General features: G+C 37.7%; 1 protein-coding gene across 3 annotated transcripts in view; it reads right to left on the bottom strand.

Moving 5' to 3' along the window:
- Window positions 1-17,867, bottom strand: part of LOC117339309 (histone acetyltransferase KAT6B-like) — a 44,888-nt gene extending 27,021 nt beyond the window's left edge. For 2 of the 3 annotated variants that reach the window (XM_033900837.1, XM_033900846.1), the window contains exons 1-9: window positions 17,696-17,867; window positions 15,614-16,410; window positions 13,133-13,241; window positions 12,839-12,951; window positions 12,260-12,341; window positions 9,418-9,562; window positions 8,283-8,345; window positions 5,781-7,309; window positions 2,714-2,823 (exon numbers count right to left, since the gene is read on the bottom strand). In XM_033900837.1, the coding sequence (XP_033756728.1) occupies window positions 2,714-2,823; window positions 5,781-7,309; window positions 8,283-8,345; window positions 9,418-9,562; window positions 12,260-12,341; window positions 12,839-12,951; window positions 13,133-13,241; window positions 15,614-16,213 (2,751 nt within the window). In that variant the 5' untranslated portion in view covers window positions 16,214-16,410; window positions 17,696-17,867. The remainder of the gene's footprint in view (window positions 1-2,713; window positions 2,824-5,780; window positions 7,310-8,282; window positions 8,346-9,417; window positions 9,563-12,259; window positions 12,342-12,838; window positions 12,952-13,132; window positions 13,242-15,613; window positions 16,411-17,695) is intronic. The other variant, XM_033900853.1, reaches the window with a different exon arrangement.
- Window positions 17,868-18,624: the final 757 nt, after the last annotated feature.

Genomic DNA, 18,624 nt, shown 5'->3' with positions numbered 1-18,624 from the left:
ACCCCTGCCGCCAATGAGGTTATTTGTAGAATAGTTAAATTAATTATGGTTTTGTAACATAGGGCCAGGGTCAATTCAGCTTTCCTATACAGGGAGGTAAATTATACCTCTTATAGATTACACACATCTACAATGTACAAGAATTATTGCTAGTAAATTAATATCTAAAGGAAATCAGTTATTTAATATTAAATGTGATTTATCACAATAGTGATACACTGTGCACTGCATGCACAAGTAACACTGAAGCACATATCTCAGTAAGGAATATATTGTCCCAGTCCTATCCAGCACATATCTCAGTATGGAATATATTGTCCCAGTCCTATCCAGCACATATCTCAGTAAGGAATATATTGTCCCAGTCCTATCCACCACATATCTCAGTAAGGAATATATTGTCCCAGTCCTATCCACCACATGTCTCAGTATGGAATATATTGTCCCAGTCCTATCCAGCACATATCTCAGTAAGGAATATATTGTCCCAGTCCTATCCACCACATATCTCAGTAAGGAATATATTGTCCCAGTCCTATCCACCACATGTCTCAGTATGGAATATATTGTCCCAGTCCTATCCAGCACATATCTCAGTAAGGAATATATTGTCCCAGTCCTATCCACCACATATCTCAGTAAGGAATATATTGTCCCAGTCCTATCCACCACATATCTCAGTAAGGAATATATTGTCCCAGTCCTATCCAGCACATATCTCAGTATGGAATATATTGTCCCAGTCCTATCCAGCACATATCTCAGTATAGAGTATATTGTCCCAGTCCTATCCAGCACATATCTCAGTATGGAATATATTGTCCCAGTCCTATCCACCACATATCTCAGTAAGGAATATATTGTCCCAGTCCTATCCACCACATATCTCAGTAAGGAATATATTGTCCCAGTCCTATCCAGCACATATCTCAGTAAGGAATATATTGTCCCAGTCCTATCCAGCACATATCTCAGTATGGAATATATTGTCCCAGTCCTATCCAGCACATATCTCAGTATGGAATATATTGTCCCAGTCCTATCCAGCACATATCTCAGTATGGAATATATTGTCCCAGTCCTATCCACCACATATCTCAGTAAGGAATATATTGTCCCAGTCCTATCCAGCACATGTCTCAGTAAGGAATATATTGTCCCAGTCCTATCCACCACATATCTCAGTAAGGAATATATTGTCCCAGTCCTATCCAGCACATGTCTCAGTAAGGAATATATTGTCCCAGTCCTATCCACCACATGTCTCAGTAAGGAATATATTGTCCCAGTCCTATCCAGCACATATCTCAGTAAGGAATATATTGTCCCAGTCCTATCCACCACATATCTCAGTATGGAATATATTGTCCCAGTCCTATCCACCACATATCTCAGTAAGGAATATATTGTCCCAGTCCTATCCACCACATATCTCAGTAAGGAATATATTGTCCCAGTCCTATCCAGCACCATTGTTATTAAAAAGCAAAGGCAGGTTATCCCCCTTAGTATGTCAGCCAAGCTCTTTCTTTGTGTCATACAGAACAAAGATTATCTAACCAGCCAAATCTCCCAACAGTAAGGAGTTGTCTATCATATGTTATGTGTGCTGTTCTACACTTTTCAATACTGAACAACATCACAGACAACACTAAACATCATAGCCATTCAGAAGAAAACATCAACACTAAGTCCTTGTCCAACAGGCCAACAACACTAAACAACATCACAGACAACACTAAACATCACAGCCATTCAGAAGAAAACATCAACACTAAGTCCTTGTCCAACAGGCCAACAACACTAAACAACATCACAGACAACACTAAACATCACAGCCATTCAGAAGAAAACATCAACACTAAGTCCTTGTCCAACAGGCCAACAACACTAAAAAACATCACAGCCATTCAGAAGAAAACATCAACAGCGAGTCCTTGTCTGACAACATTTAACAACATCACAGCCATTCAGAAGAAAACATCAACAGCGAGTCCTTGTCTTACAACACTAAACTACCTAATTACTGCATCACAATAACATGAGTATCGAGGGTGTCGTTTGTGAATAGTTCCCTATCAAAATAACAATGATCAACTAAAGAAAACCATCACAGCTATGATTTACAAACACACACCTACCTGAGGCACTCATGAGGTTTAGTTACAATGTAAAGTATCTAACAAATAAATGTACTATTTCATAATATACAGTACTTTCCAACAAACGACAACAACATTTGTCAACATCTAAAGTGGTCTCCTGTTGGCCACTTAAGACTGACTATCTATATATGAATACTTCAAAGTTCTGTCAATATCCAAGACCGGAGGCTGTTAGCCATTTTGTCAGTTTCAAAATGCACATGCACAACTAGGGACAAAGAAGGAACCTACACTTTTTGACAAAGAATAATGCAGTACTTTCTGGGAAATGGCAATAACAAAAAAAAGAATTGTTCAAGGCATGTAAGACCATGGACAATAGGCAATTTAAACAGCCAAGCATCTGATGATAGTGAGCTAATGAGCAGAAGTGATGAAACCAAACCAAAAGCAAATCAGATATCAATCAACCAGACAAATAAAAAACAAACAAAAATAATATGCTGCAAAAGCAAGAGCAGCCTTTCGTGAAACTGAATATCGTCACATCACAAGTGTTAGACCCCCTGTTTGTAACCACACTGCATTAGGACATAAACCGAGCCTACCTGGTTGAGAGCTTCCTGTGCCTTCTCCTGGGCAAGTTTGAAGAGATCCACATCATCGTCTGTGACGTGTGGTGGAAGTCCGTTGTTGTCGAGCTCAACTTTTTCATCATCTATGTCAAAAAGACATACATATATTATATATCAATCTTTTAAATGCAACAATAATTTTTCATCTGTTTTGATACTGAAAAAGGAGCTCTTGCTCATTTGCACATACCTACAAACAAATGCCTATGACTCACTCCTCAAATTGTTCCAACAATGAATTCATCGTTTAGGATACTCAATAATGTGAGCATATTTAACTCAATTCACTTTTTTTCCATAAAGTCTGTCTATATATGATGCAAATAACCTATTTTCTTCTTTTTTCATTTTCACTGAATTCTTAATACACCCCACGGAGAACAAAAGGCCCATGACATGGACATAAGGTCATCTGAATTCTAATATATTTCAGTCGATTCGACACATTTTGGCCCCAGGATCAGACTGGACCAATATGTGCATACCATCAATCTGCCATCCCGTACCGATAGTTTTAATCAAGACTGAATTCCCTATATAAACTAAAGCAAATTAATGTTACCCTTCCTTAGGGGATACATGAGATCACAGGTTCATCAAATTTGGTCAATTTGACACCTTTTTGTCCCACCCTCAGAAATCTTGGGGGTGGGACCACATACCTCAGAAATCTTGAGGGTGGGACCACATACCTCAGAAATTTTGAGGGTGGGACCACATACCTCAGAAATCTTGAGGGTGGGACCACATACCTCAGAAATCTTGAGGGTGGGACCACATACCTCAGAAATCTTGGGGGTGGGACCACACACCTCAGAAATCTTGAGGGTGGGACCACATACCTCAGAAATCTTGAGGGTGGGACCACACACCTCAGAAATCTTGGGGGTGGGACCACATACCTCAGAAATCTTGGGGGTGGGACCACATACCTCAGAAATTTTGAGGGTGGGACCACATAATTCACAATTTTGTTTGACCTTGTCTATAAAATTGGTTCAGATGTTTCAGAGAAGTTGAAATGTAAATTATATATGAATGCACAACGCATGACTAAGTACAACAAGGATGAAGCACTACGATCGACAAAAGTTTATTTGGAGGTCATTTGAGGCTATGTCTCTGGTGACCTAAAAATTGACTGAAAAACAAATTATGCATGACTATTAAATCTATCTTCAACACAAACCATTGTACCCAGCTACTGAACCTTCTATATCATAGAATAACATCATCTTGTCTTAAATCTCTCATATCATCTTCCAATTCATAGTCCCTCATTCAGGATGTAATCTACTGATAACCCCTCATTCAGAATGTATTCAGGTATAGCTTTCGGATAACCCTTCATTCAAAATTAATTCAAATCAAACATTCTTACATAACCCCTCATTCAGGATGTATTCAAGCCAAACTTTCCAAACTTTAACTATTGTTCAAGCGATGCAATTCTAAAAATTGATAAGATGCTGGACTTCTTTTTTTCTTGTACACCTTGAAATATTCACTTATTCTGATTATTCTTCATAACCTTTGTGAAAAGGGGTTTTTCTGAAACTTTGTTTAAGACATCTACTTTTGTTCGTGGCAATGGATATAGACATCTTGCTTGCACACCAAGTTGACAAGAAAGCAGTTATAAATACAATGTATACAAATTTTATAGGAAAAATAGTTTTGACTAACTATCTAGAGACCTTTTTCAGTAACGATGGCAACAGTCTTAAGGGGGTAAAGCAAGCTATGCATTAATATGGGGTTTGAACAGCAATTCCAGTGACATGAGTGCAAAATTAGATACCAACATATTCTATGTAGAGTGATTTTACATTGTGCCGCTCTGGTAATATACTACAACTTATCTTACGTAAAATATGACAATGGCTCTGTCAAACCCTGCGAGCCAGATGTAAAATGTTTAGATACCATCACCACTACCACCAATAGCCATACTAACTCTACAAGCCCAACACCACTTAGTCATTGTACAGTCAAACCTGCAACTAACCTTTGCCACATACGTTCTTAAAATAATATCTGGACTTTGTGAAATGTACCTTATTATTTGAATTTGAGAATGCATTTGAAGCATTTCTCTTTTTGTCATTCTTAAAAGTATATATTTCTTATAAAAAATTAATGGTAATTTGTGTCTATTATGAAATTATATCATACCTATTATGAGAAATCCAAATAAATTCTTTGTACAGATTACAATCACTGTGTAAAATGTTTGAGCAGGCTGATTGTACAGTATTATCATTACATAATAAACATGGAACAGTGAAAACAAAACGCATGCAATTAAACAAAGGCAAACTTCACAAGAAGATTTTTTTCCATTTCAAAACCAACAATCTTTATTTGTGAACAGAATGCAGATTTGAAAGGAAACACAGCAGAACACATAAGCAGGAAAATGTGTGGACAACCCATGCATAGTCTGTTGCTGTATAAACATCACTACATTTCACATAGGTACAGATGATAACAAGAAAATACAGTTGACAGATTTAAACTACAAAGAACAATTTTACAAAACAGTACACACTGCCAAGAAAACAAAATAGGGCAGTGAACAAAATTTGATATACTTCATCCCGACAAATCTGCAATCTGTTCAGAGAAGCATGAGTGACACCTTTGAACCATTTTTGCGTTTAAATGCAATTTTTGAATTTAAAATTCATTTTGAACGGAAGACACAAAATCCTTTGCCAATTTGTTTTTTTTCAGATTTATATTTTACTGACGCAGACAAAAACAAATGATCGATGGATGCAAAAGTAGGCAGGGCAGCATGTCATGCCTCTCATGCTGTAGAGGTCAAGATCATAGTCAACCAGGAAACAAGGCCAAGGCTACCAACCACATCATGCACTACTGCCCTAGCTAGCAAAGGTACAGGTGTGTGAGTGGACGGACAGACCCTCCGGGCATGGGACACAGCAACTCAAGCAATGGTGAGCAGGGGGCCAGGTGCTACACAGGGTCACTACCTTTTGACAGGAGAACTCTGTAAACGTGACTTGAGTCTTACCCCTGTGTCCTAATCCACTGGAAAGGATGACAGAGTCCTCATCATCATCATCATCATCATCATCATCATCCTCATCATCGCTGTCATCACTGTCATCACTTTCATCATCGCTGTCTGATGAAGGGGCCTGGGGGACAGGGGTTCCGTGACTGCCACCCCTACCCCGCCCCCGGCCTCTTGGTGTATGATTCACTGGGGAATGGATGATCGGCGACGATGTGAGTTTGGAATGTGCTCCTCTAGCAGGTCTGTCAAATACTGGCGGTGAAGTCATTGGCAGGTCTTTGGACTCAAATAGATTGCTAACAAGTTCCTTCTTTGCACCTCGTCCTCTGCCAACACCTCTGCCTTTTCCTCTACCCATGCCTCGACCACGACTTACTCTGCCAGCACTCATTCCTCGACCAGGTGAAAGGATTCTGCTGAATGGTCTCCCCAGTTTTACTCTCCCTCGGCTGAATGGCCTTCCTCTACTGAACGGCCTCCCTCGACTAAAGGGCCTACCTCTACTGAATGGTCTACCTACACTATAGGGCCTTCCACGACCACATGATTGTTCTTTACTTGAAGACTGTCCTCTTTTACTAAAAGGCCTACCCCGACTGAAGGGTCTACTCCTAGAATTAAATGGCCTCCCTCTACCAAATGGCCTTCCCCTTTTCACAAAGGGTCGCCCTCTACTCTGCCCTCTCCCTCGCACTGAATTAAGTGTACTGCTACCCCTAGCCCTGCCTCGACCCCGCCCCCTACCTCGAACTGCTCCTCGCCCTCGGGCCACAGACAGCTCAGGTATAACTAGGGGAAAGTCATTGGACGGTTCAACTAATGTGGTAGACTGGTCTGGCCCTTCTAGCAAGTCAACAGAGGAAGAGGGAGAGCATGATCTCATTGCCGGTTTCTCTAGAATGTCACTGATGTTGTTATTACTATAAATAGGGCTACACTTATTGAAATAATCTGATATTTTCATTCGACGTCGGCCCCGTGCTACAGGAGCATAGTCTGGAACCAGTTTCTTTCTTTCCCCTTGAGCAGTAAACAAATGGGAAAGTCCATCAAATAGCCCCTTTAACTGCCCACTGCCCGGAGGCCCTGTGTACCTTTTGGCAGCTTGTAACATTCTAGATCGTTTAAGTATCCTACTGGCGGCCTGCTGAGAATTGCTTTGCTTTACACCATTGTTTATAGAACAGGCTTTATTGGACAACGCCGTAAAGTCACCAGAATTCAAAGACACCCTAGAAGTTCTTTTGTTTGATGGCGTGAAAAACCGTGACAAGCCATCTACTAAGCCCTTGGGTTTGGTCAAGGCAAAAAACGGCTCAAAGGTCTCCTCATCGCTCTCTGACTGATCACCGGGAGAACTGGCATCCTTTGTGTGTTTAGTAGATGCTACTTTACCAGATGAGGACTCATCCTCAGATTCCGAGCCAGAGTGGCTGCCATGAATGCCATTCTTGACCCCAAATTTTTTCTGTATGCGGAAAATTCGTCTTTGCTGCGGCGTCAACAGCGGACAAAATATTTGCCTGCAAACCAAATGTTCATTATAGTTTTCAGAGACTCACTCTTCACTGCTTTTTCTGTTTTGAACTGTTTAATATAAAACAATTAGGCATAATTATATAATGATATTTTGTCTTGAAAGTAAGTCAGACACCATCTCCACAATTCACTAAAAAGTATGCATTTTACCAAAATTTTCCATGTATATTAAACAATACCAAGCATTCTACTATATATGTTGTAGACATGTTTAAATAGGGGATGTTAACATGAAATGTAAATTTAGCAAAATCACTCATTCTCTGAATTGTGTTTAACTTTATATGGGGTGAAAAACTAAATGAAACCTGTCTCACATGTTACACACCTTGTTTCAGTTAAATCCACTATGACCCTAGCTGTTCATGGGGCCAAGCAAACAATCAAACAAACTAAATACCAAGTTTGAAGTGAAATAAACAATATTACAGATACAGATATTGCAAAAAAAAAATCACCTAAAATAAAACATCAATCTATGCAACCATTTTGGTTTAATTGTCTACAATGCAATATCCCAAGTTTGGTTAGAATTTAGTGATACTTATTATCAAGAAACTGAGTATAGTACACAGCATTCCCTAATTTTCAGAATTTCCTCGGACCATGAAAACTGTAAATACTTGTAAACAATAGGTGCTTTAGGTGTCAAGTTTATGAACTATCAATAAGGTTGGATAGAATTGGACATTTCTAGTTCTGGGCAACCAGAAATTTGAACTGTAAAGTGAAATCTTGACCACATCATCACCTTAAAAAAAGTAACAATCAAGTATTCCTTTCACAAGCGACTTTTCGTCCCTATAGAGACAACACATCACCTTATACTAGCTCAATAGTTAAACAGTTCAATGTACACCAATTCATCTGAAAACTTGGCCAAAACTAAGAACAAATTCTGAATCAACACAAATTCAAAACTTGACTGAAAACAATGAAACTAGAGTCAGTACTCACGTGCGATGGACTGCCGACTTGCCATTGACATTACCAGCTCCATCACAGCCTGGTGTCGCACATCTACAAAAGGGAAGCATTTCCTGAAACTCTACAGATCATATTAAAACATCAAGCCTTCATTCAGGGAAATTGGAGCTCGCTTTTGTATTATATATGTATATTCTAGTTAGGCCATAATAAATTAATTTGCAAATTCTCATCCATTTGTTTTAAATTTTTTTTTTTTGCAAAAATCAGTGGGGGAGCAGCCCCAAATTCTATTTTTGAAAATATTTAGAAATTATTAGATAAAAGCATGTGCAGTGTCTATGTGTCCTTACTGCTTGCATTATTTCAGTCATCAATGTTACAGTGCCATATTACAGTACAGAGCCAACAAAAAAATAAAACAATAGACAATATAACGGATTATATGCCAGGATGTTGCCTCCCTTATTAGAAAACAAACATGGCTGACAGTATGGTTATCACTGTCGACTTTTCAAACAGATGAACTAACCAAGATCCCTATGTGAAATAAAATATATTTAATTGGCTACAGAGATTGTTACTTTGATGGTTTGTATCACTTGTAATGTAAAGTATGTTTAATAGTTGTTTTACTCCCACTTTTTAATCACGCTGAAGCGACAACAACTTAAAAATAGTGATGTCTTACAGCATAAATAAAAAATAACTTAAAATTACAAATTAATTATTTTGATGTATACTTTGGAAGTTTAACTTTTGTTGGAAATCCTAAGTGTAATTTCTCTTGTGACATGTCATCATACTGCAAATACTGCACACAGTCTTAGATGTACAGTAAAATGTGGAGACTGGAAAATATTTTTTTTTTCCACAGAAATGAAAAAATCAGGATGGGATGGGGCCAGAAAGTGGGGGCAGGTGGGGATGAGAATCTAGGAATTTAATTATAATGGCCTTAATCTTTTTTTGAAGTTAGAAAGAACCTAACAGTACAAATCTGGTCAGTACTCAGCATCATATATATATATACATGTGCATATACTCTCCCATTACTTATATATGAAACTTGCAAACCAAGTTACCATATTTTTCTACTAATCCCCTTGTCGACTTATTAGTGATTGGAAAAATAAATCAGCCAGTGTCAGTCTGATAATCTTACTTTGCCACTGGGGGTTTCTCCTTTGGTGTTCGCACACTCTTTGTTGCTGTGCTGAACTTCCTTTTCATTTTAGCTGCCAGTTCCAGGTATCTTTTCCCCTTCTTGCTGCCTCTATTTGGATCACATATGTTACATTTCCATTTGCCTGTCAGATTATAGAAAATAGTCATCAGTAGGCATTAACTTAACTCATATCAGTCTTCCTCAGTTATTTTTTACAACAGGAGTATAATTTAATGGGACATTTCCATGATTGCTTCAGCAATAGCAATACTTTACAGCAATCATTCACATTCATGGCACTTATTTCTCCGCCTGAGCTGAAAGTTTAACATGGTAGAGCAATGAAATGGCCATCAATATATTTATGTTTTCATCCTCAAATTACTTCAGCTGGCAAAAATTAAACCAACTTATGACAGGATACCCAAATTGAGATGTTACCTATATATCTGGCCAGTATATTTGTATTAATTGTGTTCACTTTGATCTGGTAAAGGATTGTCAGTTAAGACTTGGCTATACGATTAAATGCTACATACATGTACCTACCAATACAGGGTCAAATCCCACACACAACAGATATAATTCTTACATTTATATACTACGTAATGATTTAGCTTGATGGTGAGCACCTAACAAGAGGCCCAGAGGGCCTGTATCGCTCACCTGGTTTCATGAGATATGAAACAAGAATGATGCTTAAGTACATTTGTTGCTGGTATTGCTATGTCAATATATATCATAAGCATTTTATATGGGTACATGTACAATGGTTTTATTTTAATACTAAAAATGCCAAAAGATACATTAATCCATGAAATGAAATTGACTTTTGGCGCGACCCCATAGGGATGCTAACACACAAATGTGAGTGATATCCATTGCTTAATTTCAGAGATCTTGTTTAGACCAATTGGCCCCTTTTGACCCTGCCCTCTGCCCCCTGGGAGTCAGCTCCTTCCTTTATACAATTTTGAATCCCTACCCCAATAGAATGCTAATAGTCAAATATGAGCTGTTTCAGAGAAGTTGTTCATATCAATTTAGCCAAATTGACCCCTTTTGGGCCAGCCCCTCAGCCTCCGGGGGGTCGGCCCCATCATTTGTACAATTTTGAATCCTTAACCAAAGTGAATGCTACCAGTCACATATTAAAGATATCCATTGCTTATTTTCAGAGAAAAAGTTGTTTATATCAATTTTGCCAAAATAACCCCTTTTGGCCCCGCCTCTTAGGTCCCCTGGGGTCAGCCCTGTCATTTGTACAATTTTGAATCCCTAACCTAGGGGGTTGCTACCAGGCAAATATGAGTGATATCCATTGCTTAGTTTCAGAGAAGTCGTTAATATCAATATAGCTATATTGACCCATTTTTGCCCCGCCTCTCAGGCCCCTAGGGGGTCAGCACCACCATCTGTACAATTTTGAATCCCCACCCCATAGTGATTGCTTCCAGGCAAATAGGAGCAATATCCTTTGCTCGGTTTCAGAGAAGAAGTCGTTTATATCAATGCAGCCAAATTGACCCCTTTTGACGCCGCCCCTCAGGCCCCTTGGGGGTCAGTCCTGTCATTTGTACAATTTTGAATCCCTACTCTAGGGGGTTGCTACCAGGCAAATATGAGTGATATCCATTGCTTAGTTTCAGAGAAGAAGTTGTTTATATCAATTTAGCCGAATTGACCCCTCTTGGCCCCGCCACTCAGGCCCCCCGGGGGTCAGCCACACCATTTGTACAATTTTGAATCCCCACCCCATAGTGTTGCTACCAGGCAAATATGAGCAATATCGTTTGTTCGGTTTCAGAGAAGAAGTTGTTTATATCAATATAGCCCAAATGACCACATTTGGCCCCGCCCTTCTGGCCCCTGGGGGTCAGCCCCATCATTTGTACAATTTTGAATCCCCACCCCAAAGTTATGCTACCAGGCAAATATGAGCGATATCCATTGCTCGGTTTCAGAGAAGAAGTCGGTATCATCAATATAGCTATATTGACCCATTTTGGCCCCGCCCCTCAGGCCCCTTGGGGGGTCAGTCCCATCATTTGTACAATTTTGAATCCCCACCCCAAAGTGATGCTACCAGGCAAATATGAGTGATATCCATTGCTCGGTTCCAGAGAAGAAGTCGTTAATATCAATATAGCTATATTGACCCATTTTTGCCTCGCCCCTCAGGCCCCTAGGGGGTCAGCACCACCATTTGTACAATTTTGAATCCCCACCCCATAGTGATGCTTCCAGACAAATAGGAGCAATATCCTTTGCTCGGTTTCAGAGAAGAAGTCGTTTATATCAATATAGCCAAATTGACCCGTTTTGGCCCCGCCCCTCAGGCCCCTGGGGGTCAGCACCACCATTTGTACAATTTTGAATCCCCACCCCATAGTGATATTTCCAGACAAATAGGAGCAATATCCTTTGCTGGGTTTCAGAGAAGAAGTCGTTTATATCAATATAGCCAAATTGACCCCTTTTGGCCCCGCTCCTCAGGCCCCTGGGGGGGTCAGCCCCATCATTTGTACAATTTTGAGTCCCCTACCCATAGGGATGCTTCTGACCAAATTTGGTCAAATTCTGATCAGTGGTTATGAAGAAGAAGTCAATTGTTGACGGACGGACGGACGGACGACGGACGCCACGGTATGGCATAAGCTCACCTTGGTCCTTCGGACCAGGTGAGCTAATAAATCCAAAATTTCAGCAAAACATATTTGAAATTAATGACAATTTATTTCGTCAGCATAAATTTCATCTGATATATATAGATCAAATGTGGTAAGATTTATATCACTTGAAAAATTTCCCACAAAGAGATATTAAGGCTATACTAAACCTTTAGGGGCTTTGTTTAGTGGTGGGTCACAGCATCCCATGTGGAAACCACGGTCACAGCAATCACAGAAAAGCATGTTATCCTGCAACCATTACATAAAATAAATAATTACATGCATGTAGCTCTCCCCCGAAAAGTGTGTTGATAAAACCCAACGACTACCACCGAATAAGGTAATTTTCTCCCTCATACTAAGCCACTACACAATATGGCTGAATTACACTGGTTTTTTTTTTTCAAAGTTCAAGGTAAGTATTTCATTCTTAAAGGTTCAATTACTGGCCTGATATTGATCTCATTTTTATGTAAATTTGATCACTTTCCATCTATTGGTTGTGTGTTGTTACAAACAGTCTCAATATATTTATAAGTATTAACTATTGAACTGTTACATAGTTTGTTTTCAGATCTTCAAGTGTTCATTCAAAAAAAAATAATTAAAAACTGGTGATCCTAATACCTGCCATTAGAAACACTTTTTTTTTATATTTTCCCAATTTTCCAAAACCTCAACATATTTTCCAAATTGAAAACCCATGGGTCAATTGGCAGTGAAATGATAACTGTACAAGTACATACCTCCCTTCCAGATTTTTGACAAAAGGAACATTTTTTACAGTCAATACATTGCCATCTTAGAGCCTTAACCACTTCCGTTAACTCGGCAGAAAACTTCAGGCAAGATGGGTGACCTGAAAAACAAGATTCGGAGTTAAACATTTGTAAGTCTAAGCACAGACCCCTATGAAGTTCGAAAGGAAAAGAATTAGGTCTGCGTTTTTATGCTCAGAGTTCTTGTAATTATAATTCCACTACCTACAGAAAATATGACAATAGTTGATAACACAATACATCATATACACAACCACTTACCACTGTTACCACAGTCAGCGCAGGAGATCAGATCCTCATATTCATCATTACGATTCTTCTTCTCATCCCCCAAGCAGAAGCAGCAGATTGGAATAGGTTTGGCACATTTCTGAAGAAGCGATATATATATAAATTTAAGGACCCATATACATATATATAGCATGAATATCTGTGATGGACAACACTTCATCATAATGCTTTGACTACTAAATAGTTAATACTGCTTGAAAATCACTCCAAAACTTTAATAACTTGTTCCACTGTACAAACATGTATTGATTAAGCAAGCTTATCAATGGATATTCATGACATCCCTCCCTGAAGAAATATAAAATACTGACTTATTCACAAAACCTGTCAAAACAGAGAAACGCAGTATATACTCTCCCCCGCCTTCATGTATCCGAATGTTTCCTACTGACCAAAATTTCTAGTCTTAAGTCAGGTTTAGAAAAATCAATTCCACATTTTCATACTCATTTACTCATAATGTAATTAATATTTTTACTCACTAAATACCAAACTAACATGAAATTTTAGTCCTGGCAGTCAGATGGAGGGTGGAACATATATATATTTTATAGGTCTATGCAATTATTGTCAGGAAACTATTCAATATCCTAACCTCCATTTCTATAATCAAGACTGTGAGGACACTAGAGTATTCCAGATAATTCAATAAGAAAAGATAAAATCTTGAGATTATCTGAACGGACAGCCAAATTGTCAACAGATGACTTGAGTGTGTATAATGACACTTGTAACCATGATCTGTTTCTGACAATTTCACTGAAAACTGTTGTACAATTTACCATGCTGCTAGACAGGTGGCGTTTACAGTGACAATATACACTAGAAGCAATGAAACATTTAGAATGCTAAGTCTAACAACATCTTATACTGAAATTAACTGGATTTGTTAACTTTTTATTCTAGACTTTTTACTAGTTAAGTGGTCATGCTGTTGAATGTTTCGTCAGGCCCATGAATGTTTCTAGGCCTGTTACAATAACTTACGTCTAAAATTTTGTATGTTGGGTTAATACTTTTTGTGTCATAAGGAAGGATTACTCTAGGAAGGATTGGATGACAAAAACACTGCAACAGGAAAAGACAAGGGGGTGTTCTAGGGGACGATATCCCGACTTTCCCACCCATTAGTTAAATCTAATTTACCTGAACCCTAGGAGCTAGATGTGGAATTTAGAAAACACAGCCACTCCAAAAGATATGAGGAGACTTTCCCTGTATTATGATCCTGTCATTTTGAACTGAGCTGCTACCTTTAGCTACTGGCTATAGAGCTAATCAATTAATCTGGTGGAATGCTGTTATACAACAGTATATTGATTTTGTTTATGGTGGTGGCCAGACAAGCTGTGCTCCATGTAACTGTTGGGTGCTGTATGAGCCCTATTACATGTCTCATTAAGGACTAGATAAATACACAAGGTGAAATCTCATATATATGATCATCACTGGCTACCTGAATATGAAACAAGTCAAGTTTCCTACCTGGCTTCTCACAGAAGATGTCCCTTACCACCAAAAATATATACTTGTCTTCATCATCAATTCATGCATATATAGTTCCCACTGACAGCCACTTTCTAGCACTAAATACCCTAGCACTAAATATCCACCTAACAACAAAAGCTGAAACCTCTACTGATACTGGACTGTGCCACACTTACAGAGTTGTCCTTCCATATAGTCTCTTGTCAACAACTTTTCACCCAACAAGTCAGTAGTTTGTTTTCCCTCTATCCCAACATTATCACAAGATCATAGCAAAATGTCTAATATGGAGCATCCAGTAGACCTATAGGAGTATGTTTTTGACGCCCCAAAATGCGACAATATTGAAGGATGTATGTCTATTTGTTGCAAGTTTTGACCCTTCAGCTAGCAAACATTAGCAAAAACCTATAGCTAGCGATAAATGATATCTATAAGAATTCACCCTGTCCAAAATACAAGTTGCAAAGGGCAGAAATCAAAAATTCAAGTAAGAATTACATTATAAATATAATTTCATGTCATTGTTACATAATTGATCTTGCAATCAGTGTTCTAATACACTGATAATATAATGAGAAACAAGTTTTAGATTTTACTGGAGTGAAGTTAATTCGCAATAGACCCCCTAACAAATGATGTTACATCTAATTAGAAACTCTCAAAGAAACAATAATATTAAAAATAAATTTGAGCAGTGAGCACCTGACTAGCACCAGCCACTGAATAACATATATTGGTAACTGAATGAATAATTACGATTATTCCTCACCAAACCAAACGAGAAATTGTCTAATTACTCCTAATCTGTCCTTTCTGAAACACCTTAAAAACAAGATGCTTCACAGTGTTTCCTGGGTGAAAATCATTTTATGTTCTGTGCTCAAGTCTCAAATTATAATCTGGGAGCATTTGATTTTCTGTTGTGCATTTGATTTTGGGGTCCTGACTATTGATAGTTACCAAATTCTGCTCGAAGGAAAAGGACAGATCACTCCCTGAATCTTCATCAAATGATCCAGAATGACTACTGCTTCCTGCAGAGTCCGACTCCTGACTTTTCTCCCCAAGCTTGACGATGCGTCCATCTTTAACCAACAACCCTGACGACTCTCCTCTCTTCAAGGAATCCCTCAACTGGTGCATCAAGTCAATCCCATCATGCAGTTCCACATTGTAACTGTTCTGAATGTTCTTTTCAATCTTTGATAAGGACGTGCCTTCCGCCTCACCCAATGCTCTGATTGACCTAACAATGATTTTGCACAAATCTGTTGATTTATCCACATGTAAAACCCTAGGCTTGAGGTGTGCATTTGCATCCGCATCTTTGTACGAGACCAAACCTTTGTTATATACTTGCAATACAGTGCCATCCTTGATAGCAAGATTTAACTGTTCTTCAATGGACTCTTTGGTGACTTTGTGATATTGCTGAATTGCATGACAGATTCGATCCAAACTAGGTCGCTGTTTCTGACATTTCACTTTCCCAATGGCCTCTAAAATCCATTTCAAATATGTTGGATTAGCAAGACCTTCCCGCTCTCCCTCTTTCACCATTTCTATTCAAAAAATGGGTTATTATAAGGAGTTAAAAATGTAACATTCACATATTTCTGTGCTACATCTTAAAAGTGTAGTCAAAATGTGAAACAATTATCCTCCAATCGCCATGAATTGTTTTCTTTCATTAGGCACCAATCACTTCCCAGCGCTTAGGACGCATCTTAAATACATTTAAAAACTTCATCACGAATCTGAAACAAAAAAAGTAAATTCATGTCCCGTAATCATTAAAAAACATTTCCAAAATATATCAATTATAAGATCAAAGAACATAGGTTTGAAGTTTAAACTGGTGTAACAAAACAATAAAATAATTTAGAGACATCAATATTTTTAATATTTCAGCTGCAATAGGAGCTTACACCAGATTTTTATGGATGTAAATTTTAATAGTTTTTGATAATTTGTCACAGCATAAGATGTGATTTACTGTCATAAATATATATGCTTACATTATTTCTCTTATAGAACATGGTAGTTCATCGTAAAAAGAAATGTTCTAAAACTAAAGTTAACAACACATTCGTCATAATCCCAATAATGTAAATTTCAATAGTATCTTAAATTCATACAAAATGTCCACTGAATTGGAAAATTCTGGTCTTTTACGGAAACATATTCCGGGATTTTTTTCGTCATGAGTTTACTAATTGCATTATCAATAAATCATTATTGTTAATTCAAAATAAGATATCAATTCAGCTTTATAAACATTTCTTATCAATAAAATAGTGAATAGAGACATGAAATATTTATTAAATGTAATAAATACAATGTTAGATAAAAGCAATACTTCAATATTTGAAAGGTGTGAAATATTGAGAAAATATTACGGACTTAATTTTTCTTACAATAGGACTATTTGTACAAAGAAAATATGATTATCCTAGAAAAACTCCAGTAAATGTACAGTTAAATCGAAATGTATTATAAGTCGTGTTGTTAACCGATTGAGGTTTTGATCCGACAAGTTTAATTTCTTCGTAAAATCTACATTTCTTTACAAAAATCAAAATATTTCTTACAAAAACCCATCGCCCGACACTGGCAACCCGTGAAACCCGTTATCAATGTTATTTGACAAGTTAAAGTCAAACTTTCACAAAAACTAAAACGATAGGTTTGTAAATTATCAGATTTGCACAATCCGCTTTGCAACGCATGGCCCGAACTGAGAATAAAACGTAAAATGGCGACTAAGGGTACATCGGAATAGCAGCCATGATAATAATGGCGGCAACTCCGTGTTGACGATTATTACACTTGAAATGTAACATATTGAGGATGTTTTAACAATGGAAAATATAGGTATAGCATCGATAATACCTCCAAGACATACATATCACAAAAGTTTACTATGATAATTACCCAGAAGTATCTTAACACAAAAAATGTTTTGCATCGTCATGTTGGACTGTCAACAATGATTTCAAAATTTTAACCGTGTAAACGAACATCAAATATCGGCAAACTTACCGTTTGATTCCCTTCAAAATATTTCAATCCAATAGTTTAAAGTATCTCTTTAAATACGACATACACAATTCGTTTTGTCCGGGCCTCTAAACGTCAAGAAAAAGTAAAATCACAAGCCTCCAGGTCTCCTCGGTTCGACTAGCCGTCCGCCATTGAAAATATGGCTACCAATGAACTACGGACGCCCGTGGATCGTTGGGAGAATTTAGATAACTAGGTCAATACTCTAACTACTCTTGCATTTTTTACAACGAAATGTGACTATCTATATACCTAAATTATATAGAAACGAACGCAGTGCATATGTTCCTATCATATTACAATATTTTGAAACACTACTAATTTTGCATTGTTTTATTTTTCTATTTTTCCGGATCCCGACCTAGTCTAGTTCTCCCTCCGCTTGGGTTTGTTGAAACAATTTGTCCTGTTCTTTACAATAACGAATTCTGATTGGTCAATGGTGATAAGTGATATATGCTTTGATTCCTATGAGCACAGATCTATACTAAATGAAGACCTAAATATATTAGCCTATTAGTTAATAGTTTCATACCAAGGAATAAATAAGCTCTTTGAAATAAAAGAAAATGACAAATATTAACATATTGAACACAATGGCTCGACTCATTCCATATTAATGCCAATGAGTTAAGATAGTGTGTCTTCATCAGATCCAGATACCTAAATATAGAATATTTATTATATAATTACATTGCTATTTAGGCCTATGACAGATCCATGCATATTTATTGGTTCCCTCGGTATATACTACTTCACCATTGTCATTTGTTCGAACAAACTACTTTGAGCACGTGTTAATGTTTGTAAACAAAAGAAAAGAGTGTTGCGGGTTTCCGACAGATCTATTCCATGTAGTTTTGGTGGTCATCAGCGGCCACGCTTCAACAATTTTGTTAATAACAACA

Source organism: Pecten maximus, chromosome 1 (assembly GCF_902652985.1).
Source record: "Pecten maximus chromosome 1, xPecMax1.1, whole genome shotgun sequence".
NCBI lineage: Eukaryota > Metazoa > Mollusca > Bivalvia > Pectinida > Pectinidae > Pecten > Pecten maximus.
This window is presented reverse-complemented; position numbering and strand designations above follow the sequence as displayed.